The sequence below is a fragment of the Tympanuchus pallidicinctus genome, unplaced genomic scaffold (assembly GCF_026119805.1).
Source record: "Tympanuchus pallidicinctus isolate F22 unplaced genomic scaffold, pur_lepc_1.0 scaffold6, whole genome shotgun sequence".
In the NCBI taxonomy this organism is placed as follows: Eukaryota; Metazoa; Chordata; class Aves; order Galliformes; family Phasianidae; genus Tympanuchus; species Tympanuchus pallidicinctus.
The window spans coordinates 5,171,247-5,198,154 of NW_026294780.1; the positions used below are offsets into that span (position 1 = coordinate 5,171,247).

At 38.6% G+C, this 26,908-nt stretch overlaps 2 protein-coding genes and 2 long non-coding RNA genes across 9 annotated transcripts in view; 2 read left to right on the forward strand and 2 right to left on the reverse strand.

The window, feature by feature from the left end:
* On the forward strand, positions 1 to 23,209 carry LOC128071713 (arylsulfatase D-like). Of its 4 annotated transcripts, XR_008201992.1 has the most exons (12): positions 1 to 113; positions 2,680 to 2,729; positions 2,953 to 3,102; positions 3,957 to 4,078; positions 5,355 to 5,477; positions 8,990 to 9,413; positions 10,300 to 10,436; positions 10,980 to 11,114; positions 11,729 to 11,891; positions 12,179 to 12,300; positions 12,938 to 13,646; positions 23,200 to 23,209. XR_008201992.1 is itself a non-coding variant. In XM_052664704.1 (11 exons), the coding sequence occupies exons 1-11, from the start codon at positions 21 to 23 to the stop codon at positions 13,306 to 13,308; spliced, it is 1,890 nt and encodes a 629-aa protein (XP_052520664.1). In that variant the 5' UTR covers positions 1 to 20; the 3' UTR covers positions 13,309 to 14,291. The 4 variants fall into 4 exon arrangements, 3 of the variants coding, with proteins under 3 accessions (XP_052520664.1, XP_052520666.1, XP_052520665.1); XM_052664704.1 differs by lacking the exon at positions 23,200 to 23,209 and having other exon boundaries at positions 12,938 to 14,291; XM_052664705.1 differs by lacking the exons at positions 1 to 113; positions 23,200 to 23,209 and adding an exon at positions 320 to 600 and having other exon boundaries at positions 12,938 to 14,291.
* The window catches only part of LOC128071725 (uncharacterized), a 23,268-nt gene continuing 9,104 nt past the window's right edge, over positions 12,745 to 26,908 (reverse strand). The window contains exon 2 of the long non-coding RNA XR_008201996.1: positions 12,745 to 13,071. This is a non-coding gene — a long non-coding RNA (uncharacterized LOC128071725). The remainder of the gene's footprint in view (positions 13,072 to 26,908) is intronic.
* On the reverse strand, positions 13,191 to 15,594 carry LOC128071722 (uncharacterized). Its single transcript, XR_008201993.1, has 3 exons — positions 15,297 to 15,594; positions 13,775 to 13,982; positions 13,191 to 13,302 (listed from the first exon to the last, which is right to left on the reverse strand). It is a non-coding gene; the product is annotated as an uncharacterized LOC128071722 (long non-coding RNA).
* The window catches only part of LOC128071715 (arylsulfatase D-like), a 13,814-nt gene continuing 9,343 nt past the window's right edge, over positions 22,438 to 26,908 (forward strand). The window contains exons 1-2 of one of the 3 annotated variants that reach the window (XM_052664714.1): positions 22,438 to 22,574; positions 25,222 to 25,287. In XM_052664714.1, coding sequence (XP_052520674.1) covers positions 25,241 to 25,287 — 47 coding nt within the window. In that variant the 5' untranslated portion in view covers positions 22,438 to 22,574; positions 25,222 to 25,240. Of the gene's footprint in view, positions 22,575 to 23,507; positions 23,679 to 25,215; positions 25,288 to 26,908 lie in introns of those variants that run through there. The other 2 variants (XM_052664715.1, XM_052664716.1) reach the window with 2 other exon arrangements.

Sequence of the window (26,908 nt, forward strand, 5' to 3'; positions counted from 1 at the left end):
AAGTCTGCATCCTACTGCAAATGCAGGGTGACACTGTCATTGCTGCAGGCACTCAGGGCTGCTATAAAGTGAAGATTTGTGCTCAATTTCCACAGGCAAAGAAATACTGCTTTGTAAGTACAGCACTTTTCTGTTTTGTTTTGCTTTGTTTTGTTTTTTTTCTGAGTGGAAGTGAGGAGAGGTTTATTAGGAGCTGTTACTGCATCTTTATTGGAGCATGTCAGACCTGAAGGAGATTGTATGCTTCCCGTGAGAAACCAGTGGCTGGGCAAGCAGCCATTCAGCTGCACCTCTGGCATGCCAGCCCAACCCTGTTGCCTGCATGAATGTTGCCATTGTGCAGATGGCAGCAGGAACACACAGCTTGAGGGACCCCAGCACAAGTCAGCCCATCCAAGTGTGGTAGAGCACGGCTTTTCTTGGGGGGAAGTGCGCATGAGCAGCCAGGGCAGATTTAAGGACTGCCTTCAGAACAGATGCGGGAAGCTGCACTGCTGTAGCAGTGGTCATGCTGAAAAGTTTGGAATGGTTTTAAGTCGGCTGAAAGATCACAGTCCAGTGCCTCAGCTGCCTGCATTGAGCCTAACCTGATACTGCCAGGTACCGTATTCATATTCCCTTGCTGTCTCTGGAAATGCACAGGAACATTTTAATGGGCATTTGGAAAAGTTTCTTGCTGCTGTAGATAAAAATATCTCAAGGAAGTGTTCAGAAGGCATTTCCCTTAACAACAGCATTGTTCTCATTCATGTCTGTGTTCAAAGTGAGAGTGGTTAGCTGCAGAATATTTATCCTGAATGTGCCTGTTTTGTTGTTTTTTGGTTTTGTCTTTGTTTTGTTTGGTTTTACCTAAATGAAGTCTATAAATTAGGAAATTTTAGAAGAAATTTTCACAGACTGAGAAGGACCAAACTGAATGGAATATAACTTGTGAGAGCTTTCGAGGAGCGCTGCCAAGCTGATGTCACAACTGGCTGCTGCTGTTGGGAAATGTGAATCTCGGTGTAGCTGAAAATGTAAATGTTTATCTTGTGAGAATTTTGATAGAGAAGTAAAGAGATTTTACAAGTTCAGTCAGTAAAGGAAAACAATAAACTATAGAAGATTTGCAAGCTGTTTCTCCTCAGGATTATTAAAATGGATGAAGAAAGAGATACTACTCCTGGAGGTGCTAACTAATGAGACAGGAGGAGAACTTTGCTTCCAGCTGGGTTCAGTTCAGGTGCAGAGCAGCTGCTTGTGGCAGCTTGGCCATGGAGGCCCCTCAATGTGTTGGTTCTCCAAAGCACTCAAAGCCAGGCCTGAGAGAAGCTGGCTGCCCACAACAGGGCCCCTGCTGACTTCTTGAAAAGCTAATGAACTAGGAGAACTTCTCCGACAAGCCCTCATACCCCCCAGGAGCTACCAAGGTTTCTGTGGCAGCATTCCCACTGCCGTCAGTGAGGCAGTGGCCAGGCAGGAGTAACTGTCAGGCAGTGCAGCAAGCTGTTTTCTGTATGTTGCCTGCTATTCACAGCCAGCTTCTAAGAAGTCCAGCCTGGAGTTCCACCCCATGCTTTGAAGCAAGATAATCCAACTATGAAGCACAGGCAGGTTGAGATAAGAAATTACACCTAAATTTGAGTATTTCCACATCCCATTAATTTTGACTTTTGGAGGCATATAGTATGCATATATAAAACTGCAGTGTACCCCAATATCTGTCTTGCAGCAAAGACAAAAGCCGTGGTGCAGAAGTCTGAGTGTGTAGATAGCAATGTTGTATCAGTACTGAGGTATTGTAAATGGCCGAATAATGATTTTCTAAGTATAGAGGAGTAAATTTTCCCATTGAAGCTTATAACACTGAGGAATAAAATGTATTAACCATGATTACTAACTAAAATGCTAAATATTATCGTTTCTGGGAAACAAAATGTTAAACCAGCACAATTTTGAAAAGTGGGACATGGGGTGGTTCCACAAGACACGAGATAAAATTGAAAGGATTCTATTGAAAAGCCTGGGATAGAGGATCATTTTTCTAACTTTAAAACAGTTTGTCTTGCCCTCATAGTCGAAGAAAAATCCCCATAGGAACCTTTGCAGAAGGCTGTAGACAGAGGGGAGAAATAGCACAGAACCCCAAAATCTGATACATACAAAGGTGAAAAAAGCTCAGCTTGGAGTTTGAAGTCATACAATAAGAGGACATGAATGTAGTGTCTTCTGTTCTTCATTGAAAGAGTATGACTAGAGATTATATGGCTGAAGATTTATCTCATGAGCCTGAAAGGAAACTTGGCACGTTATGTGAAGAAGCAGAAGGTTGTTACTATCATAGTGATTACAGAAAAAATAAATGATAGAAAAGATGGGATTTCAAAAAGATTGTGACTTCCTTTTGACTAAATACTATTTTTTAAAAAGCTGAGCTGTGTAATAAAGGAGAATTATTTTGCTATTTTAAGTGTAACAACTTCACAAAAGAGCAAAATTCCTCTAAGAAATGAAGACATCCTATCAATAAAAATAATACTAATGCTTTTGCTCTTCTTCATTTACAAGCTGATCAAAGTCAAACTAAAGCAAGTAAATGGATGCTGATGGGCTTTGATTAAGTTTTTTTTAATCTATTTTTATGGCAGTGACAACTAGAAAGATGCAGATTTAACCAGGCTCTTTCTCTTGGTTTTACAGGATCTGAACGCTACAATTGCAGAAATGATTTGGCAACAAATGTCACATTGGTACGAAAAAGTTCATGAAATATTTTAATATTATTATTAAATCTGAAGCCATCTAACTTTAATAATGACAGAACACTGTATTATAAAAGAATGGGCTTTCTGTAAAGCATACTCACAATCTGATTTTCTGTTTGTTTGATTGGTTGGTTCTTGCTTTTACCACTGTAATATTAGAGGGATGAATGGTCAGATCATTGGCTTCCTTCCTTCTCCTGTGTTTCAGGACATGCCTGCTCAAAGCCCTGCTTTTCAGTCTGCTTCTGCAGCCACTAATGACACAGCCTTCCATTATCACTCAGCCAAACTTTGTCCTGTTGTTGGCTGATGATCTTGGTATAGGGGATGTAGGTTGCTACGGGAATGATACTATCAGGTAAGGAAACAGCATATTAAGAACAGAGCTGATATTTGATGCAAGCCTTCAGTCTTCTGCCCATCACCAGCCATTACAGCAGTCTTCAAATTCATTTACTGCAGAAATGGGGAGATTTCCTATGGGAGTCACTATGTAAATGTAAATAACACTACCTGGAGTATCTTACACCCTAGAGGGCATTCCCAGGGCCAGCTCTGCTATGCAGAGCTGTTCTTATCTGGGAATATGTAAACTGAGAAACGCTAAGCACTTGCATGTATCTGAAGATAGAAATACTGTCTCCTCTTTCAAGTGCTTTGTCATTCATCAAGCGAATCACTGATGTGAATTATGTTAATAGGAAATACTTCTGTTTACAAATTTGAGGACATAGAGTTTGCCTTTTCTTTGGAAATCATGCCACATTAATGCCTTTTGGCCTTCTACCAGCTTGTCACCAAACTTTGTGTGATTACCCTGCTAAGCCAGAAAAGTTATCAGAATCTCACCCTGATCAACACCAACCAGCAAGTTTCTGACAGTCATCTCTGCATGGCTTGGCCTCTAGCGTAAGATATCCTCAAGGCTTGAGTTCTTTTCTTCAATAGTAGTGGGGTGCCATTCACGAACAACCTCAGTAGCATATGAAATGGTAAGAAATAAGAAGGAATAATTGTCTTGAAATGTATCCAGACAGCTTTTTTTTCTTTTTAATGAAGGGGAGAAAAAATCTAATCTTGAATAAAATAAAAAAGATAAAATAATTCAAGTACAAAAAAGATTCCTAAAACAGAGGTAAGTGTATTATTCCTCATTCCCATTCCTTTGAAGGCTCTACAATTGATATCTGACAATGCTGGTTGTGCTTTTAGGACTCCAAACATTGATCGCCTGGCAAGGGAAGGAGTGAAGCTGACCCAACACATCTCTGCAGCTCCACTTTGCACCCCCAGCAGAGCAGCGTTTCTCACTGGCAGATATCCCATTCGATCAGGTTTGCTTTGCACAGCCAAGTGGCCTTTAAACATTACTTTATTGCTGAATGGAACAGTGCTATATGATCACCACAAAAGAAATGAGAGTGCTGTGGACATGAAGGCAGCTAGGTCTAATACCTTTGATGTTGCATCTGTATTTATGGGGTACAATGAACCAGCCTTGAGGGGGCAGGGGGAAAGTCAGCTCTGCAGAGTAGATTGCTCCCCATCACCTAGTAACTCTGTTTGCCTTTTGGTGCTCTAGCGCAGCTAGAATGGAATTGGTACTGCTTATTACCTTCAGGTAAGTCATTACAAAGATCTGCAGAGATCTCTGTAGATTTCTGTTTGTTCCCTCTAGTCTGGGTGCAGAGCAAGTTGTTTGCAGAACAGATTTGTTATCTGTGGATCAGAATGCATCTGTCCTACATAATTACAGTTTGACAGCTGTATTATTTTTCTCAGTTCTGTTTTTGATTTAAAACTACTATTCTATCAAAATGCTTTCTTGAACTGAAGAAGTATGATAAACAAGTAGCTCTGTATGTTTCTGGCAGTGACTGTATTACTGGTTCCTATTGCAAATGATCCTCACTGTCTTCATTCCTGAGGCATTTTGAAGCCAATATGTAATCCTATTTTTGTACTGATAACTTGCACTGAGACTGGAAAATGCACATGCACTTGTATAGACCTTGTCTCCCACTGTAACAGCAAGGCCAAGACATGCAGTGCTTCCATGGCATTTCATACTTTACATTACATATGACAGGGTTATGTCAGTATATAAAGTTGAGTAACAGGGTATAAACCTGTAGATGTGGAGAAGACCATAGTGCCATGTAGCTTCTCTGTGGGTTTCAGCAGCCATACAGTAGTAGCTCTGCCACTCTGCAGAGCATTTTGAGTTCCCAGGCAGCCATATGCAAGATGGAGTTTGAGGGTGACAGAGGTCCAAAATCTCCCTCCTGTGCTCCCTGTCCTCACCACCACACTAGGCCAGTGCACTGCTTGCAGCCTGGATGTTACTGCAACATATAAATACATCTGTGTAACTGTGCCAGTGCAGATTAAAATGGTGCAGTGTGAGCTGCAGAGGATAGGTATTATGCAGTGGAGAGATTTAACTCTTTCTTGTCCTTGTTCAGTGTCCTAGATTCATGTCCCCAAGCTAACAGCATTAGGATAAATATTTAACCCTGTAATACCAATGAAACCAGGAAACAAGGAAGTCCATTTAATAAAACTACCAGTTATACTTATTGAGTTTTTTTTTTTACTATTATTTTGCAGGAATGGATGCTATAAACAATTACCGTGTTATTTTTTGGAATGGTGGCTCAGGAGGGCTCCCTCCAAATGAGACCACTTTTGCCAAAATACTGCAGCAACAAGGCTACAGCACAGGACTAATCGGTATGGAAACGTTTGTGAATCACTGGATCAGTCATAGAATTACAGAATGGCTTAGGTGGGAATGGACCTCAAAGCCCACCCAGCCACAACCCCTGCCATGGTCAGGGCTGCCATCCTCCAGCTTAGGCTGCCCAGGGCCCCATCCAACCTGCCCTTGAGCACCTCCAGGGATGGGGCACCACAGCTTCTCTGGGCAAATTATGCCAATGCCTCATCACTGTCTGAGAAAGAAATTTCCTCCTAATACATAATGGCTTACACTGTGTTTCACTCATAAATCTCACTCAAACCCATTGGTTTCTTTAGCAAATGCCTATACCTCAGCAGTAATATTTGTATTTCCTGATCCTAGCATAGCATGTTCTGACCAAAAAGAATCTCATAAAAGAAGAAATGTCTGACAAAAAGAATGACCTCTACTCTTGGCCTGCTTTCAAGCATGTTGACATTAGGTCATCAAAAAATATATTGGAAAATATGTTGTTAAATATATTAACTGAATGCCATTCTACAGGATATTCCAGTGCTATTTAACAAGAAAGCAAATGCATGAGTTTCATGTAAATATGCATATTTATGGTTTGTTTGGAAAACAGCAGACTCGCAACTTGCACAGAAGGGAACAGCTGCTGCTTAAAACAGCGGAATCAGTTCAAAATGTCATGGGATTTGGTCTTTCAAAAACAGAAACAAAGCAATTACTTCTTTTTAAGTACATCATGCCTTTGTAGTTCACCAGTATTTAAGCAAAACCCACAAAACATTACATCCTTCAGCATTAATAGAAATCCCATTTTACTTTATATTTTACAGGCTTTTTTAATATAGTTGTAACTTTTCCTCACGATGCAGTTTCAAATGATTATGATTATTTATCTTAGATAAATCACATCTTAGATATGTCACATGGCACTGCAGAACTGAGGAAACACAAAAGTTCTGGAGATTAATATTCAATGATTTGCCCTACTTCATCCAAGCCTCTAAATGCCCATAGCAAAAATCTATGACTGACACAAAAAAAAACAACAGTTGTGCAAGTAAACTGAATTTACTGCGAAAAAATGTTTGCAGCAATGGATTTATATTCATCCAGCAGAATAAATTGGAGAAATAAAGAACAACAGCAAACAAAGTAAAGCCTTCTAAACATTTTAAGTTCTATATTAACAAATCTTTCTGTTGGATTTGTAGCAATATCGTAAAACAGCCTGTGCCCATTAGCCAAGTTCTTCAGCTTGGCATCAGCGTTTAATCACTAATGAAATAATCAGATTTGTCCCCACTTTGAAAAAGAATTGCCCTGTGGGGAGACTGCTGCATCCCACCTGGGAGGTATCTAGCAAAATGGGCCACCATTTTCCCTGGCATTTCAGCTATCACAGAATCACAGAATGGCCAGGGTTGGAAGGGACCTCAAGGATCATGAATCTCCAACCCCCTGCCACATGCAGGGCCACCAACCTCCACATTTAATACTAAACCAGGCTGCCCAGGACCCCATCCAACCTGGCCTTGAACACCTCCAGGGACGGGGCATCCACAGCCTCTCTGGGCAGCCTGTTCCAGCACCTCACCACTCTCTATGTAAAGAACTTCCCCCTGACATCTAACCTCAGTCTTCCCTCCTCCAACTTAAAACCATTTCCCCTTATCCTGCTGTTACCTATCCTTTCAAAGATTTGATTCCCCTCCTGTTGATTCACCTCCCTGAGAGTGTCTTTTAGTCATGTAGTTTATCTAGATTCACAGATTCTGATTATATGAACTTTTTAGGTGGTATAGTGACATAAAAGCAAAATAAAAAACTACCAGAAGAAACCATAAGAATAAATAACATTCAAGTCATGAAACAAGAAATCTTAAATAACATCTGTCCATATCATTACAATTGAATGGCCACTTAATTGCTGCAGCTGAGTGGTTTGTCATTGCTTTGTTCTGAGCACAATCAGTTTAATTGCATAGTTAAATCCTACTGATAAACTGTGGTTTGATGTCAGGAAATGCTTTGTAGAGTCCTTGTAAGTCATAAAGCCACTGCTGTATAACATACACCCTCAGGGAATAATTTATCCTTATTAGACAATTTAACTTCTGTAGTTTTGAGCTTTTTGGAGCATGTCAGAAACCTTTATCAAACTCAACTAGAGATTAAGGTGTCAAAGTACATCTGAAGTCCAAGGATACTTTAGCTGCACCCGTATTTATGACCAATACATCTACATATTTATTACAAACCTGTTTCATTTTACAGCTGGTTCTAAATATGTTAAGAGGTAAACTGAATATAGATTTTGGCTGTAAATAATTCATGCACCTAGAATATAGCTTTCCCCTTTCTTTATATTAACATCCAAAAAAAGTAACTTTCTTTCTTTGTTTAGGATGATGTATTTCAGTAAGTGCATAGTTCTTTAGTTTTTTTTTTAATTAGTTTTTTCAGTAAAATTCTGAGGGTTCATTTTGATCTATAAATTTGACATCCAAGGACTCCATTGCATTAGAGGTTGTAAGAAGTAATTAAGCTGCACCTCCTGCACAAGACTCCTGTCATTTCATTCAGATGTTCTTGAGCCTCAGTGTTTGAGCCAAAGGAGCTGACTTGTTGTGTTTCTGTGTAAGTACCTAACCAGTCTGATTGCATAAACTTAAAAAGGAAGGAAAAGATAATTTTGATGTGTCATTCATCATAATAGTGAACATCTGATCATAAAAAAAAAGAACATATGGTATTGTAAAATGCCATGAGGTCTTCCTTTTGATGTTTGAAGACGTTAAAAGAAAAACACTTTGACTGTTTATGATTAAATACAAATATACAGCAAAATATATGTATATATATTCTCATTCAGGATATGGAGATAATATTATCAACAAACTGACTTAAACATATACAGGTTCATGATGAATCTTGACCTCTTGAGCGTAAGCCCTGGATCCTGTGGTTTACCTGACAAAACCACTGTTGAGATGTATGCTATTTGATGCACACCATGCATCACTGAGTCTTGCTGAAATCCTTCCATTAAGTTATTAAAAACTTTATGAAAGCGAGTCTTCATAGCATCTTGAAAGTAAAAAGACAATAGAACAGTGTTATTTTTCCATGTGCTTTCCAATGGTCCCCCTTCTCCCATTTCATACCATTTCATCTTCAAGAAGGCCATACATTTTGTAGAATTATGAAAAACTGATTGTTTCCATATATCTAGTTCTTTTCATAGTCCAGACTTATTTGTATTTGATCATAGCTACTTGATCAAGACATGAATATGTATACAGAGAACCAATAACTCTGGTGGAAATTTATAATTTACAGTGGTTAACGTTCATCAGTTATAAGATACACCCCATTTTATCCATGCATACTTAAGTATGTATCTGTGGGATGAAGAAGTTGCCAGAAGCAAGAAAAAAAAAAACAAAACATTTTTTTGAGAAATGTTTTAATGAAGAAAAGCTCATTTTTACATATTATGTCTTTACCTTTTAATAATATGTATTTTCAGGGAAGTGGCATCTAGGTGTTAACTGTGAACACCGAAATGACCATTGTCATCACCCTTTGAACCATGGGTTTGATTATTTCTATGGGATGCCTTTTACACTAATAAGTGACTGCCAAACAACAGAAGAACCAGAGATGGATAGAGCCTTCAGAAGGAAAGTTTGGCTTTATACTCAGATGATTGCCCTCGCTACGCTCACCACTGCCCTAGGGAAACTCACCGGCTTGTTTTCTGTTCACTGGAAAACGGTGACCTGCCTTGCTCTGTTTAGTCTCCTTTTTTTTGTGTCCTGGTTCTCAAGTTATGGATTTGTAAGATATTGGAACTGCATTATAATGAGAAACCATGAAGTCACTGAGCAGCCAATGGTGACAGAAAGGACTACATCTTTTATTTTGAGAGAGGCCATTTCATTTATTGAAAGGTAATGTGAATTTCTGTTACAAACACTTATTCTGGTTTTCTGCATGTCTTTAAACTTTTAAACAGCATTTTCCTCTGTGAAGTCTCTGTATATTCTTTAACAGAAGATAGAATAACAAATAGTAATATATGCTAATAATGATTCTATAGTACTAAAACAAAAGACAGTGCAGTAATTGGCTACAGCCAACATGGGTTCATGAGGGGAAAGTCCTTTTTAATCAACTTAATCTCTTTTCTTTTGACAAAGCTACCCATTTAGTTGTCAAAGGGAAGCCAGTTAATGTAATCTTTCTGGATTTCAGTAGAGCTGTTTCTCACAGTATCTGTTTCTCTCGGTATCCTTCAGGACAAAATGTCACACATGCAGCTAGACAAAAACATAATGTGATGGGTAAACAACTGTCTGAGGGGCCAGTTCTACTAAATGGGGTCAAAACAGGCTGGCAGCCAGTCAGTAGTAAGGTTCAACTGTGCTCCATGTTAGGGCCAGTTCTCTTTAATGGCAGATGATAGGAGAAATGTGTTTGCCAGCAAGGGAAAGAAAAGCAATGAATTAGCTATATCATGCAGACTTGTGTGGGAAGTCACTGGCAGGTGACAAACCGCTTCATTTCAGTACCACTGTGATAGTTTGCAATAGCAGAAAGTGGAACCTCAGTATGAAACTTTTCTATGCGTGACTCAATGGGGAAAAAAAAAACAAAAAAACAAAAAAACAAAAAAACCCCAGTATTTTGCAGACAGATCCAAATCGTTGTAAGACGTTTCTGAGTTTACTATTGGAATATGTATGTAAATCATAATACCATTTTCCATTATGACTGAGCTCTGTAAGTACTGAGACCCTTGCTCTTAGTAACCAAGTGTTGATTTCTGTTTTTTAGAAATAAGCACAAGCCATTCCTCCTCTTTCTTTCATTTTTACACTCTCACACCCCTCTACTCACATCAGAGAAGTTTCTTGGGAAGAGTAGCCATGGCTTATATGGAGACAATGTAGAGGAGATGGACTGGATGGTGGGTAAGTCACCAGCAGATAAAAGTGGCTCCAGCTACTTAATGTCTAGCTGTGCACAATGAAGTGTAATAACGCATTTTATAATAAAAATGCAGCTGTGAGTAGAACAAGGAACAGAATTAACAGCGGGGAGAAAAAAAGTCCTAATATCTGTCACTGTTGGTTTACACTGTTAGCTTTTTATTTTCTAGAGTCTTTGATCAAGTGAGCCTTTCCATTCTGCAAATGCAGAATCTAAGTTTTTGAGGCCTTGAATAACGTTTTACTTACATAATTCTCTCCTTTACAGTAGAGGCTCCTGGTCTGTAACTGTCATTCTTGCACTCCTTTTCTAAAATGCTAATTATAAAAACATTTACAGCATATCACCATTTTTTGCTTTTGTAGACAGTGAAATAACAAATGTAAATCTCCGTCCTGCAAAACTTTTCTTTTAAACATTGACCATACATACATAGATAAATGTTTGCAAGTCAGAGGCTAAAAGGTATATTGTGTGAACTATATTTTTAATTTTTAAATATATATGCATTCTTGTGTTTGCAGGGCAGGTTCTAGATGCTATTGACAGGGAAGGTTTGAAAAAAAATACACTAGTTTACTTTGCCTCTGATCATGGTGGATGGCTGGAGAGACAAGAAGGCAAAAGGCAGCTGGGTGGTTGGAATGGAATATACAGAGGTAAGATGGTGACAACCCAGCAACAACTACTACAGTATTCAGGGTACCACTAAAGCTTAGGTAAGACTGCATGTTTCAGAATTAACAGGTTTTTATCACTGGGAGTTGATAATTATGCATAGAAAAATGTGCAAAAACTAGTATGTGCAAATAGTTCCATGATTTTCAAACTGGCACTTCCTTAAGGGGCAACTGATCACAAATTAATCGTTATTACGCATGCTTAACATCCATAAATATGATAATATCTGAAACTTTGCTTTAACTGCAGCAAGTATTTCATATGGTTGCAAAGGAGGAGAACAGTGTTGGGAAATCACTTTATACCTAAAAATTTTATCCACATTGAGTTCTAATGTTGCAACATGCTTATAAAACAACAAAAAGGAGTGAGAGTAGAAGGTAACTTAAGGAGTGATTGAGTCAATACTTTATCAGTGGTGCTAATGAGAAGGAGCTTAGTGGTAAACTCTAAGAGGAAGACTCAAGAAGATAAGATAGAGAGTTTATGCTAATACAGAGCATTCATCTAAAATTTCTTTTTATTTTAAATTAAGCATTTATTTTAATGAAAATGTGGGGGCTTTTTTTTTTTTTTTTTTTTCTAAGGAAAGGTGGAAAAGCTATGGGAGGCTGGGAAGGAGGAATCCGCGTCCCAGGAATATTTAGATGGCCAGGAGTGTTACCTGCAGGCAAAGTGATCAGTGAACCTACCAGCCTTATGGACATTTATCCCACAGTAGTTCATTTGGCTGGAGGAGTAGTACCTCAGGACAGGTACAAACAAGTGTCCTTATTCCTCCTTTTCTCTCAATATAATAGAAAACCTATTTCTGAAATATATTCTAAGGGTCTGACATTTTCTTTTCCACTCCTGCTCCTTTTCTAGGCACATAAGTCATTCTAGCTCAGTCACCTCTTCTCTGCATTTGAGATTCAACATCTGCTTATAGTCTACAAGCATCTTCTTTGTTCAGAGCTGTCAATTCCAACCAGAGGTGTCCAGAGGGAATATAGAACTGAACAGCTGTCCCCAATCTGATGATCTCCATTTTTTCTGTTAGAGTAATTGATGGCCGGGATTTGATGCCTTTACTACAAGGAACAGTTGAGCACTCAGAGCACAAGTTCCTGTTTCATTACTGTGGCACTCATTTACATGCTGTGCGATGGCACCAGAAGGACAGTGAGTACAATTATTATTGCCCAAGACCTCAATTTAGTCTACAGTAGGACAGATTTGTTTACCCATTTTCGGAAGGAATTCAAACTTTCCAAATAGCTCCATGTGTAAGATGATAAAGAACATTGCCTGTACTTTTGTGACAAAGTATTTGCTCATGGCTTCTAAGTATGCGACACAAGCAGTAGTAAGCTGTTGTACCAAGCAGAACACTGGAGTTCAGGATGGGTCTTGTCCATCCATCTATTTGAATGCAAGGTCTGGAGAATCCATGCCTTCCTTGGCTCAGGCAGAAGTCTTTGTCTCAGTCCTTTGTCTGTCCTTCTACCCTAACAAGGAACAAGCCATGAAAACCCCAAATCTTTTCTTCTTGTCTATGTAAAATAACAAAAATAGGCATAAGTGATATTTGCTGAAAATTTTGACGAAATTTAGAAAAATCAGAAATCATTTTACAGTATTAGTTTATATTTTGTGTCATTCAATTTAAATGAAATTACAAAACTCTATCGAGTAGTTAATGTAGACCCAATGTGCAAACCCATCTCACAAAAATAAACTCTAGGAAAACATTCAGTCCTCTGATGCTTGGTGATAATAACCATCAATATCATTCTGAGCCTTTTTTCTTTCCTGGCAGGTGGAGCTGTCTGGAAGGCTCATTATGTAACCCCAAACTTCCGTCCACTCGGGGCTGGGGCTTGTTACGACAGAGGATTTTGCCCATGTTTTGGGGAAGGCGTGACCCATCATGACCCTCCACTGCTGTTTGACCTCTCACGAGACCCTTCTGAGTCCCAGCCTCTGTCAGCTGACACCGAGCTCCTCTTTGACACTGTAATCAAGCGGATTGGGAGAGCCATTGAAGAGCACCGCAGGACACTGACTGCAGTCCCACAGCAGCTGTCTGTGTATAACATCATCTGGAAGCCGTGGCTGCAGCCCTGTTGTGGGATGTTCCCGTTCTGTTGGTGTGATAAAGAAAGTGATGATAAACTTGCTGACCTATAAAGGAAATAACTGAAGTTACCCAAGGTTTTAGATCATGAATATTTTCTTTGGGGGGTGTTTATTAATGGATTGTTTGTTTAGGTTTTTTGTTTTTGTTGTTAATGGAGATTTTATTTGAGAATAGTTCCAGTAAGTTGCACAGTATTTGGTGAAGGTGTCTTTAGACTGGACATTCTCAGGGAGGGAGAACAGTATGATCTGAAGAGCGTGTTTTAACTTGCATACGCTAACAACTGAATGAATAATTCAATTACACTGAAATGTAATAACATTAGACTTTTACCAGTAATTATACAACTTATCTTTTGTTGTTTACGAATGTATATTTAGAAGTTGTGGTTGGTTCATTTTTTTTGCTTCGGAATTTGTAAGTCATTCAGGAATTAAGGTTTCCTTTCTTTTTTACAGTTAATGGCAATGCTAGATATCCCTGTAATATATTTTTGCAGACAACTTTTCCTCCTACCTCCAGAATATTTCCTCATAGAATCTCCTCTAAAAGTAGCTTCCTTCCTTGTAGCTAGTCCCTCCAACAGCAGTGATGATGGCAGCTGGTTAGCCTGGGGCTTCTTCATCAGAAGTCACTACTTAGTTGAGGCATGAAGTTTGGATACATATAAGCTGGATCTGCCACTGCTTTCTGAGGAAAGGTGTCTTCTGCTTGCAGTCAGTTTCTTTTTATGGAGAATACAAAAAGGAAAAAAAAATTGTTTTCCAAAGCCCTATTGCAACCAACTTCCTCAGCAGCACTAGCAGCATTAGCAGCACTAGCAAGTGCATAGTGATATTGATGGTCACACAAGTACAAAGTCATTTGAGCACAGGTCACATAAGTTATGTGGGTGCCCTAAAAATGGCTAGGACTCATTTATCTCCTTTGGTAAATATTTAGCTTATTTTGCTTTTATTTGCCTCCTTGTTTCTCTCAGTTCATCCATTGAGAAACCTACAGGCAAATAAAAAGTCCTACAGCTTAAAAGCAATGATGTATTGCATGCTGTGATCTCATGCATTTCATAGACTGTTGCTCCCAGATGAGCACCCAGACGCCCCTTCACTGCTCACTTCATTGAGAAAAACGCTCAGTCCTACTGTGAAAACTTCAAGGGATGAAGTGAATCCATCATTTCATGTATACCAGATTCTTGCTTAATTACTCCATGGTTAAGAATATGCACTTTATTTCATATTTGAATTTATTTGATTTCACTTCTTCTTTCTTGGCTAGATTTAAAGTTCATATTCAATATCCAACATTTTCTTTACAAGAATTTATGGCAGGACATTTCTTGTTTTTTAATTTTTTTTTTCCAAGATCTGAGACTCACTTCCATTCTCAAGCCAAGGATTTTACACCCTTGGTTTTTTAATACCTTTAAAAATATGTGAGTCTAAGACCTGTGTATATAACTAAACCCTTTTTTTTTCTTTGATAGGAGCACTTAATAGCACTGTAGGGTGCCTGTTTGGGGCTAGAGGGTACAAGAGCTAGAATTGGCACTGGTCACTGGTGTTTGCCCATGAAAGTACAGGTATCAAGGTGAATGAAAGCTTTGTTCCCTGTAGTCTCAAGGTCAGCCTCTGGGCATCTCGTGTAGCACTATCACCCCTCCAGTCCTCTTCTTTCATATGCTGTCAAACAGCCACCTAACAATGTCATTCCAGCCCCCACTCTCCTTTACTAGGAGTTTTATAAGCACATATTGGCACATGTTGCCAATCAGTCCATGACAAGTCATGCTGTACTTCCCAGCAGTTTCAGGCATGGCTCTTCTGCTGTGCCTGCTATGCTTTTCTTTTTGACTCACAGACCATCACAGGACTCATCATATTCAGGTCTTGTTTGTACTGTTCTGTTGCTCATGAGTAATTAAACCGAGCTAATGTGGCACAAGCAACATTAAACTCATTTAGAACACAATCATTTATAAAAATATGATTCCAGAAAGGTTATTAATAGCAGTACTCATCGAGATCTGTTCACTTACCTTTTCAGTGAAGAGCAAACTATCTGGGGAGATTCTGAACCACCCAATAACTCAATCTACAATTCAAACTTTCTAAGTTGTTCTTACTTCATGGCCGCCGATCATTAGGGATCCTGCAGATCATAAAGAATGTAGGAAACACACCAAAGAGGCCCTGTGTACATTGGCTTAACCTGTTCTGGGACTACGGACTTTGGGACAGTCTTTCTGTTAACAGTACTGGGTGTTACCTCTTGGGTACTCAATGTTGTTTAACCTGCACTACCAACAACATCAGGCAGAGGTCTCTTTAATGAGCACGACAGCACACAGGCGCAACCAAATGCAAATTAATTACAATCAATATCACCCCCACAGGGTGAAGCAGCAGGTGTAACAGGGTTTTCCTAGTCATCGACGATCCTCCAATGACCCCATCCGAGCAGGCAGTCAATGAGTTTATTAGGATAATTTTATCGCAACTGTTTTGTCAGTCCTGTTAATTCCTCAGTAGCTCAACCAAACTGATTTTCATGCAAATCCACAGAACACTGAGAAAAAAATACATGGATTTTTTAAAGTACTGTAAGTATCTCTTACTTGCAAAGCAGGGGGTTTAAAGGATCCATACGCAGAAGCTCATTAATCTCTTCTAGTATCACATTGTTCCTTAACAAGCGCTTTGTTCTCTGGCCACTTGTGAGTTGACAGAAACCTATTTACATACGTAATTCTGGGAATAAGGTCATTAAGTAGTTATTTTTTAAACGAATAGCTGTGAAGTGATCTAAAACTGTCAGCTTTTTAAGAGGTTTCTCATTCATTGGCAGTATTGTAAATTCTGCAAAAATGCTATTTACAACACTATAAAAAAAATGGCAGCAGCAGGAGAAGAAATTTCAGAGATGGCAGTCTTTAAATTACATTACAGTAGTTTATGGCTCTAACATACTTAGAGTGCACAGAATGTGTACAAAATGTAGCTGTTATGATTTTATCTATGTCCATAGAGGCAATTCTAACCCAGTTATGAGAGAAGCCTGAAGGCAGAGGATGGTCAATACAGGCATTCTTAAAACAAACAGATCTTCCATCCTTTTCTTCCTGTTTACAGAGAAGGCTACACAGTGCTGCAGAAAACTGCCTGTTTTCTTGAGGGTCATTTGATGCTTCATATGTTTTCTACAGCCATTCCTTACTAACATTCATGCATGTATGATGTTGGAAAGCACACTCTGTGGTAATTTAACATTTATTTGGAAAGGTATATGGAATGAAGGCAGATGTGGAGTTGTGATGAACTTGGAATTGCTTTGCTGTGATAATGTATCATAATGTAGAGTACAAGGTGCATATGTTTAACACAGACCTGTTTGAGCCTAAAAATGTTACAGGAGTTAAATAAGAAATTTTCAACCCTGGGGACCTTCTAGTTCAACACATTCTGCCTTCTTGTTTATAAATTCAAGTTATTGAGCTGTACGCTTCAATGAAGGCAAGGATTTGCATTTGGTAAGCTGCATTGCTGTGGACTATCATCTAAAGTGAGAGCTTAGACATGTAATTCAGACATAGACTTCTATGTTATGATACACCTTTGTAAGGGATGAGATTTGCTAATTTGTTAATTTGAGAAGTTATCTCAGCTGCCCTAGGGTATTAAATATATTTTCAAATTCCAGTCTTCCTTACATGCATGCTACTGGTGCAAGTATAATTTTTGTCTTCCAAAAAATAAGGTTTGTTATTTTTGTCTAATGAAAGCAGACAGCTGTTGTCTGCCAGTGTCCCACCAGAAGGAATGGCATGAGACAAGCATCATTCTCAGGCTGAAGAAGGGATTAACTCATCTGGAGGCACATTTTGAACACGAAAGTTCAAGCCAAAGACAGTAGATACCCTGATAATGTATGTATATCCAAAGTAGTAATGGTGAGCTCCCCAGAGGTCATTTCAGCACCTGAAAGAGAACTGGGTGGAATTTTAGTATTTATTATTGTGAAAAGTACACTTTACTAGCCATGAAGTGCCTTCTACAGGACTTCAGGTGCCTCTTTGAGCTGAACACACTGTCTGGGCTAAATCTAGGCACATCCATGCTCACTGCAAATGACTGCATCCTTCTTCAGGGGCAATCTCCTCTTGAGACAGGAACAGTCATAAGGAAGAACAGAGGCAACAGTGCTGCAGGTGATACATTTTGTTATTCAAATAGAAAAGTAAGTATGAATACGGGTGACATTTGGACTAAGATGCTGGCCTAAACATATGAAGATGGTAAACGGAAATGATATATATAGATATTTTTCTGTACTTGCGATTAATATCCTAGAATGTGTAATTTTTACCTCTATTTTCAGTCGTCAGTTAACTTCTTTTCTTGGCCAAGTAGCAGTTAATCACAGGTTTGAATCATTAAGAGTACATGGAAATTATTTACACATGGTTTAAAACAAGCAATCAGTGGAAGACCTCTGTGAGTTTGTAGTACAACAACCCTGCAGTAGAAAATAAAACCAGGTAGTAATTGTTGGAGCCAATTTGAGAGAGAAAAAAAAATATGTTTGCTTTACTTCTTCACAAGGTAAGTTTTATAAACTCTTTCTGTATGTAAAATAAGTCATTTCTGCTATGCTCAGGAACCTTGAGGTTTGGGTCCTCATGTTCACAGCATTTGGCCTTCCTTAGTCAAACCATACATCATGATACAACAAGGCAAAGGCGGGCATTGTATATCTTTTATAAACCAGTACATTATTATTAGATTGAAACTGCTCCAGTGAATACTGCTACTCCCAGTTTCTACATCACTCAGGGTTTCATTTACTGACACTAGGCTTGTGGTTAGCAGCCCTGGGATACTGGGCCTAGGAACAAAGATCCTTTGAAGCTGCGCAAAGTGTGTCAACAAAACTGTTGCTAGAGTGAAATAGTGACATGAAAGGGAAAAAAATAACATGATTTATATTCTAGGCAAAACACATTTGAATCAGTAAAAGGTTGACTAAATAGCCTCCAAGGATAAGGAATGCCTCTAAGCAAGATTTTGTGCTGTGTTGTGATGGTTACTGTAGCCCTTTAGACTGCATAACTCATAGTTTTAGCGTATTTAAGATGGCTTGGATAAACAGCTCATGCTTTCTTCAACCAAATAACATTAGGTCAGTGAAAGCCCTACAAACTATTGCATGGTTAGGCCTTGACAGATGCATTTCTCTGGGAGCCTCACAGCTATCAAGACAGAAACTTTTCCACCACTGGGACAAATCTGCACATAGAGATATACTGTATACCTCAACCTGGTCTGTGTTGCTTCCTCATTTATTTCACTCTGAAATTGCTTGTGAATTGGGCTAGGCCCTCCATCTGATTAGTTTTTTGAGAAATCACAGCGAAGTCACTGAATCTCTTGCTCATGTTCTGCCTCTAGGAATCTCTCAGCATCCCTTATGATGGGCTCCTGCTCTCCTTCTGCAGGACGCTCAGTGGTGAGTCATGAAGGGAGAGAGGATAAACTCCTGTCTTGCTAACTCAAGCGAAGCCTACATGCTGAAGTCAGTGGCAGCCTCTGCCAATATGCACCCTTTAAAAAAAAAAAAAAAAAAAAAAAAAACAGGGAAGAAAAATGAAAAAAAACCGAAATGTGAATAGATGTGGAAATCATTTTTCTGTAATAGATTATTCCTATTCTGAAATATTTAATCAGTTATCCCTTGAGGTAAGAGAGTAAATCCAAGCAGACTTGCCATTCATTCCCTCCAGCAGAATTCTGGGCAGAATGGATGGATTGTAGTGGATTTTTGTTAGATGTGTATCAAATTTTGCTCATCCTGTGAAATAGCCATCAGTTTGACAACTCTATCATTTTCTGAAATTCCTTCTTTCAAGAAAATCTATTCTGTCAAACAGGCATCTTTAGAAAGCTCTGAAAAACAACTAACTATATATGTCTCTATTAGAAGCTCTATGAAGCCTGGCACTAGAATGATTTTGATCTAAAAGTTTTTGGAGGAGTGAAATGGAGTGCTTCCTCCATTCTCATGCTGAGGGTGCCAGTGGGAGCCAGGCAGCTGGCCAGTGTTTTTTGAGAGCAGTCCTGTTGCATGCTCTCTGAAATACCTTATTTGCTAATATCTCACTGTCTTGAATGTACTTCTGCCATAATTCTAAAGGAACAAGATTGTTTCATGCTTATGAGAGGTACAGAGATACTCAGTAGTGATGAGATTGAATGAATTTTGTCTGAGCAGCAGCAATGAATCAAAAAGAATCCTATCAGAGAGAAAGTCATTGAGAATAGGTCATCCTTCCTAAAACTCCTTCCAAAAGATGTGTATCAGAACTAGCCATAATTACTTACCCAAGATTTAAATATATTCATATGCTCTCAAGAGTATTGTACTAATAAATTGACTCATCTATAACTCAACTATATTTTTTGTAGAAACACACATGTGTAAGTTGAGTTTTGGAAAGCTATCTTTGGTTCAGACAATACAAATTAAATCTACAAAACTATCAAATAGCACCATTTATAGATTCACTCCTTCAGGAAGAGAAACACCTCACTATGGTTGTAGAACACCATATCATACAACAGTAGGATTGGAAACAGACAGATTGTAAAATAGTAGTCAGTTTGTCCATATTTCTTTCCTCTCCAAATTGACACACAACTATTTCAAACGATTTGTGAAAATCAATTTTTATTATTTAGCCACAGCAGTATTCACTTAGTTGGATTTCTGCTGGTCATAGCTTGAGATTATATAAATAGTATTAAGGACTGGATTTGAAGAACATCCTACAAACACTCTAAAATCTGAATGTCGATGCTCAAAAGACTTTCAGCACAGTAGTAACAAGCAACATTTGCATGTGCAGTTTAAGTTACTGGAGGTCTAATGATCTCTGTTCAATCAAACCTTTTTGTACAACGTTCATGTGTTACATTGAAAAAGCTATCTTTCAAGCTTAAAGAAGAAGACCTGAGGACACACTTCTCAAGTGCTACAGCTTGAATTCAGCACATACAATTGAAGATCACATACAATTTTCAGTATTTCAAGAATGTGCTTTTACGTGGAGAAAACGAGGCAACTTTTTCAGAATCTGCCTGACCCCATGGATTAACATCTGTGATGTCTGGACTTGAGCACAATCTCAAGCTTCTGACAAATGGCATTTTGAGAGCAAAGCAAAATATCAGAAATAAAGGATAGTATTTGGAAACATCAAAAATAAGATTATAAGAAAAAAATCACACAACATCTGCCTGTACCGCAACACTGGAAAGGTCACAGCATTGCCTCATAATTCCCATTCGGTGTCACAACATAAGAGTTTGTAATCGATTATGCATTTTTATATGTACTGACAAAAAAAAAAAAAAGTAATCCCTAAGAAAACTGCTACTATCATAAAGAACAAATAATTCTATCACTGCTTCGGAGTTTTTCTCTTATCTGTATTCTTCAGTGTTCACAGGATTATTTTTTTTCTCTTCTACTGCTCTCAGCAGAAGACTGGAATACTTAGAAACCTCAAACATCTGACGTAGCTGCAGAGTTTACTTTCTTACAAGCTCAGGAAATATTTGAAAGATAGCCAACACATCCATTAGGTATTTATTTCTTATTTATCACTGCTAAGATAAACTATTTATAAACTAGTTACTTATGATACTTAATTCTATGAAATCACTAATCTCTTTCTAGACAGTGATTAAGATCGTTAATGGTATGTCAGCCTTTGCTTATTACAGGGTGTCTTTTCTATTTCTCAAAGCTCTCGTAATTCAAAAAAGGCATGCATGAGCTATTCTGTATTGTATTGGTAACATGGGCTCTTCAAGTACAAGACTGTGGTTTATACCTCTTTCTAGTGGGTGACCTATGCTACAGAGTGGCCTTCAATTTCTGTAGAATTTTATCGAGGAAAAATAAACAAATGCTAAGGGCTAACAGACTCTAGGTGGAAAAGCTCAAGTTTATATTTTGTTTCTTAACATTTAAAAATATGCATACTTTCAGAAAGCCACCATTAAGGTGTTTATTTACTGTGAAATCCACAGTGACCGCAGTCATCACCTTTCAAATGATGGGTTTGGTTATTTTATGGAATGCTTTTCAGCTTAGTGAAAAGCTGTCAGATAACCTCTGTGATTGATGAAAGCTTTCAGAGTGAAGCTCTGGCTTTATAATCAGATGATTGGCTTCACTATATTCACTACTGCCTCAGGACAACTCACGGGCTGGATATCAATCATCTGGAAAGCAATCACCTGTCTTGCGGGTTTTCTTGTCTTGTTCTTTGCCACCTATTGCTCAGTCCTGATTTGTAAAACACATGAACAGGGTTATGATGAGAGCTCGTGAAATTTCAGCACAACCAGTAATGATGGAAAGGACTTCATTTCACATCTCAAGGGAAGCAGCATCATATACTGAAAGTTGAAGTTTATTTCTCTGCAAATATACTGTTGTTTTTCTGGGGCACTTTGTTTCTCTGTTTGAATGAAGGAAATTGTTTTAAGCCTAGATTTCAAAAGTGAGACTGGCTCCACTGGTGATAAGTCTTCATTCCAAAAGCTAAGGGAACCCTAAGGTTTCCATAAACACTAGCTCTTTTGGGGCACTCAAGTCCCATCACAAAATGCTCTTTCTTGGTATTGCAGGCTTTGCTGTGACTCAGCCTGCCAAATTGGTTGGTTTGAAAGACTAGCAATAAAGCAGCCTTACTGTAATGCCTTTAGCTTGGGATTTAAAGTCACAAAAATGCCAAAACAGCCTATAAAGACACAGTGACTTACACTGCAGATAAAAGCAAAGCACAAAAATGCATACTAATGCTGTCTCCACTTCTGTGGGTGAAAAACAAACAGATGTGTAATGTACATTACCTAACACCGGTTAATTCAACAAAAAAATATCTACGATAATAGTCTCAAAAACTAACTTGTCAAAATAGCAAGTATTTTTAAAAATCCATATTCAATCTATACACAACATTTTGAAAAATTGAGAAAAGATTGCACTAATTCCTTACAGTGCAGTGAGCACAAAGTGAGTAAAAGCTGAGCTGATATTTAAAAAAAAAAAAAAAAAAAAGCCTCCGTTTTCCATTTTATCCTTGGGATGGACTTTTCCCCCCTTCCCTGGCAGGCTCCAATACTCTTTTCCCAGCAGGCCAGTACATCTCGAGCAGCCAGGCCTCACAGGACAAAAGGACTTCATTCGCTATCCGCTACTGCTTGGACGGGCAAAAAGAGCGTGGGTGGGGCTGGAGAAGCGTGCAGCGGTCAGCAACAATTGTTTCCTTCCCTCCTTCGTGCCTCCTAGGCTTTTGAGGATTTGGGGCTGAGGGGCAGGCTATCTGCTTTCTTTATTGCTCTTTCAAGAGGTGCCATGGTTTTGCAGTGGCAAAACAAGTGCAGTTTGCCTCCTGATTGCTTCTGTGTGATGCACGCTGCTCCAGCTGTGGGACTCCTTTTGCTGCTCCCTGTAGTTTGTTTGCATCCTTCCTTCCTGCCTCCGGTCCTCTGCCTTCCTGTGTTGATGTTCTCTCAGCTGCAAATACAGTGTGTGTGTGCTACAGGGGGCAGCCCAAAGCCAGGAGGTACTCTGAAGCACTGTCAACTGTAAAGCATAAGTGATTCCCCCTCTTTTATGACGTTGGCCCTTGACATCATGGCTGCTATGGCTGAACTTGCCCACCAACATCCCATTACATGTTGGCCTCGAGTTGTGCCAGGGGAGGTTTAGGTTGGATATCAGGAAACAATCCTTTATAGAAAGGGTTGTTAAGCATTGGAATAGGCTCCCCAGGGAGGTTGTTGGGTCACCGTCCCTGGATGTGTTTGAAAACCGTTTGGATGTGGTACTCAGGGACATGATTTAGCAGAAGGTTGTTAGAGTTAGTGTAGTTTGGTTAGGTTGTGATTGGACTTGATGAACCTGTTGTGTAATATGTCATTACAGAAGGCAGAAAGCAAGCAGTTATTCTCACCTGACGGTTAAGCAGTATTATCCCTCTAACATCTTTAAGGAGGAGGTGTTTCTTTCAGCTCTCTTGAGCTGCAAGGGTGTGTGGTAGCGGCCCCTCCAGTCTGGAGATGGCGAAGGTATATGAGATATAATTTACTTTGATCAGTGAGTGTTTGTGGTCATGGGCAGATATTTTTGAAGTGGCAGTTTGTCCTTTTTCTTCTCTATTGTATTTTATGAAGGATAGACTTCAATCTAGGAATATATTCAACATGTGAAATATTCAGAGGCTGGAGGAACTGCCTGGAGCCAAGATGCAGTGAGGGAGGAAGGACTGATTTTCTCACAGTTCTGGGCTTTCAGCTTGCTGTAGTCAAAGCTAAAGAAAAGTGGAGTGTGACAAGGTGCCTAGAAAAAGGTATATAAGCCTGTTTGGAATTGGAATTGTTACAAATCCAACCACTTGATAAACCAAGATTTCAAGTTGAATGAATTGCATTCTAAGTCAATTAAACTACTGTTAATGGTTGATAAATTTGGAGAAAAAAAAGTGTTATGGCAGTCGTGTAATATGCACATGAAATGTGCTCTTTCAGAAGAAGGCAAGTTCTGGATAATGCTTACAGACAATTAAAAATGTTTAATGGAGTGAAATTCGTCCACACAGAGTTGGGCTGGCCTATTGCTACTGCTTATGGCTCGGTAGGATTTGGCTTCGTTTAGCAGAAGTGTTTAGACTGAATTTCTGTAGTGTCCTATGACCTTCTGTGTGGGAGGTACTAGGCTGAAAAACTGATGGGAATATACTTCCGATTGTAAATGTTTTTAGTAAATAATGACATTTTTTAATTAAGTTTTTAGTAAATAATGACATTTCAGAACTTTTCAGCTGAAATTAAGTGGTAACATCAATGACTATTTTCAAGCCAATTAGTAAATAGCCTCATAATTTATTGGTTCAGTTAAACTTTGGGGACTGCATTGTGACTTGTAGTCATTCTTTGCCTGGAAGAATTCTACTGAAAATAATTTAGTATCATCAGATTTCCCTTTGTCCATGCAAAGATGAGGCACTCTATAAAATTAGTATTTTAAGATTATTTTGGTATTATATGGATCAGAAGAATTTCTGTACTGAGGAGGTGTATTGGGATGAACACTAAGAGCAGTCTTGACATAAAGACAGGGAAGATTTGATGAAAAGAAGCTTCCTGAAGTATAGAGCCGTTATCCTCAGGTTATTTGAACACTTTAAGTGAGAGTGTTCAAACTGGCTTTACTGGAGCTCTGTCAGGTAGCTTTTAAAAAGGTGTCTTGTATCTGCTTGGGAAAATGCAGTGAACTTTATCTGTAATGCCAACAACTGATTGCTGGTTCACGGGCACACAGATGTGTTTGTTGTTCTGATAAAATTTTAAATTTCATCTGACTGTCTTTCTGTGGAGCCCCATAACTGGTTTCTTTACAATACTTTATTTTCTTCCATTTTAGGCATTCATTGTCAATCATATTGCTCTTTCCTTGGAAGCATTATAGCATAAATCACCTTGACTACAGACATCATGCATATGTATTTGCATGCTCCAGCTTCCAAATTCTGTCTCAGTCTCAGCAAAACTCATCAGCTAGAACCTTTATTTTCTCCGCAAGGGTTTATGCACTAATTAATCTCCTGCTGTCTTTGTCTTGAATAAGCTCTAGTGCTCTTTCAGTATAAAATATCTTTTCTGACTCTTGAATTATGGTGTTGGCTTTTTTTTCTGCCCTCTCTCCAGTTTTTAAACTTCATGTTGAAAATTGTCACCTTTTGGTCAGAAAAACAGTACAATTCCTATCCATTCCTGTCTTTGATGTAAAATCACCTCACTGGTCTCTCTCTTGTACAGAGATAAAATAATTGGCTGAGTTATATTTTTACTATAACATCATGCTAGTGACTATACTCAATTTATTATTTTCAGGATCACTGCCTACCAGGAGATGATTGCAGTCCTACCTTGCACAGCCATTGCTGCCATTCTATTCAGGTGAACAAATTTCTGGCTCTTCCCTTCATGTATTCATTTGTACTTGGCAGAATTAAGCATACGTTGTTTGACTTGGCCCACCCTTTCTTCCAAGCAGTCCAGGGTTCAAGTGAAACATTTTTCCCAATGCTTTGTTTGCTCTGTATTTTTTCCCTTCCTTACCCTCATGTAGGAAATGTAACTTCATGAGAAATCATATTGTTGTTGTTCTTCCTCACTTTTTTTTTTGTTGTTGTTCCTTCTTGAATGTGAATTCTACACTGTTATAAAATGGTCTCTCCCTTTGTGCAGCCCCTTGTACCAGTATTCTGAGGTGCCAGGCTCCCATATAGATATAATTTCCTTGTAAAACTTTGTTGGAGGACCTGTCTGCTATAATATCATGGTGCTGTACTTCTTGAGGTGTCCACCAAACATTGGAGTATCACCTTATGGAATAGTTCTAAGGCAAGGACAGGAGCAAAACATTAAGAGCTCAGTAGACTTTTCAGTATCTGAGTACCTGTGCCAGTGGTTTCTAACCTGTGCTTGGAAGATCATTGTTTGTCACTAAAGCTATGGGTGCTCATCTAGGGTGTAACTCTGTATTACAACTTGTAAATAAAAAGTATGTACTTAGTAGACTGTATTTTTGCAATGTTTCACACTTTTCTGATTCATTAGACAGATGATGTAAAATCACCTATTAATACTAGCTGCCAAATGATTTTAGAACCATCTTGACTTATTTGATGTACTCATGTTTTTAAACAACATATCTGCCCAAATTGGATCCTCTGGCTATGTCATCATTTCTAGAATCTGCAGTTTTATAGGTAGAAAAAGTTTATGTATATGTACATACATGTTTTGTATTCTTTCACCGTTATTGCTTTAAAGCTTTATCAGTGTTTTGTAGTGAAACATTCTTTCACTCTTCCTCCAAATATTGTTGAAAGGTGACGCTTTTAGCCCTAAGCATCATTTTAGGTTGTTGTTGTTGCTGTTTGTTTTTATAACGTACTGTAATACTACATTACATTAGAATATGGACATGAAACTATAAGCAGTAGGTTACCTGAGATGGAATTTATTCTTGACCTTATATAAATCCACAGTGCTGGGTCCCACCATGGGGTCAGCAAATACCCATGAAAACAAATACCCAGAAAAACAAAATGCTAGGATGGGGCTGCAGACATAAGTAAAACAGATTTCATCATTTATTTCGTTTTCATTTCATTTCATTCATGGGAAGAAGTACTCTTGTCCTCAGCAGGGAAAGAATGCCCAAGTGGACTGCATTTGGGGGCTGCTTGTTTCTAGCATTCTTTAGAGATCTTTCCCCTGATCCTCTAACTGAATGCATTATCACTCTGAAAGATTCATCATGCCAGTTCTGTAACTTTTGCAAGATGTTACACTGGCAAATAGGAAATTCTCCTTTATTTAAAATGATTAATCCAAGTATAGAGATCACAAATACCTGTGCTGTTCCTACAAGCAAGACCTTATCACAACTCTGTAAATCACTGTTTTAACTGAGAAGTACAATGTACAAGAAACAAAACAAATCAAAAAGCTAGAACTTTGCTCTTGGGTGATTAAATTCCCATAGTAACTGTAGTTACTAATTTACAAC

Excerpts from the sequence above, each read along its gene's own strand:
- LOC128071713 (XM_052664704.1), top strand. The coding sequence starts at position 21 with ATGCAGGGTGACACTGTCATTGCTGCAGGCACTCAGGGCTGCTATAAA. Across the intron at positions 5,478-8,989 it reads CTACAGCACAGGACTAATCG|GGAAGTGGCATCTAGGTGTT; the intron begins GTATGGAAACGT and ends ATGTATTTTCAG. Across the intron at positions 12,301-12,937 it reads GCGATGGCACCAGAAGGACA|GTGGAGCTGTCTGGAAGGCT; the intron begins GTGAGTACAATT and ends CTTTCCTGGCAG.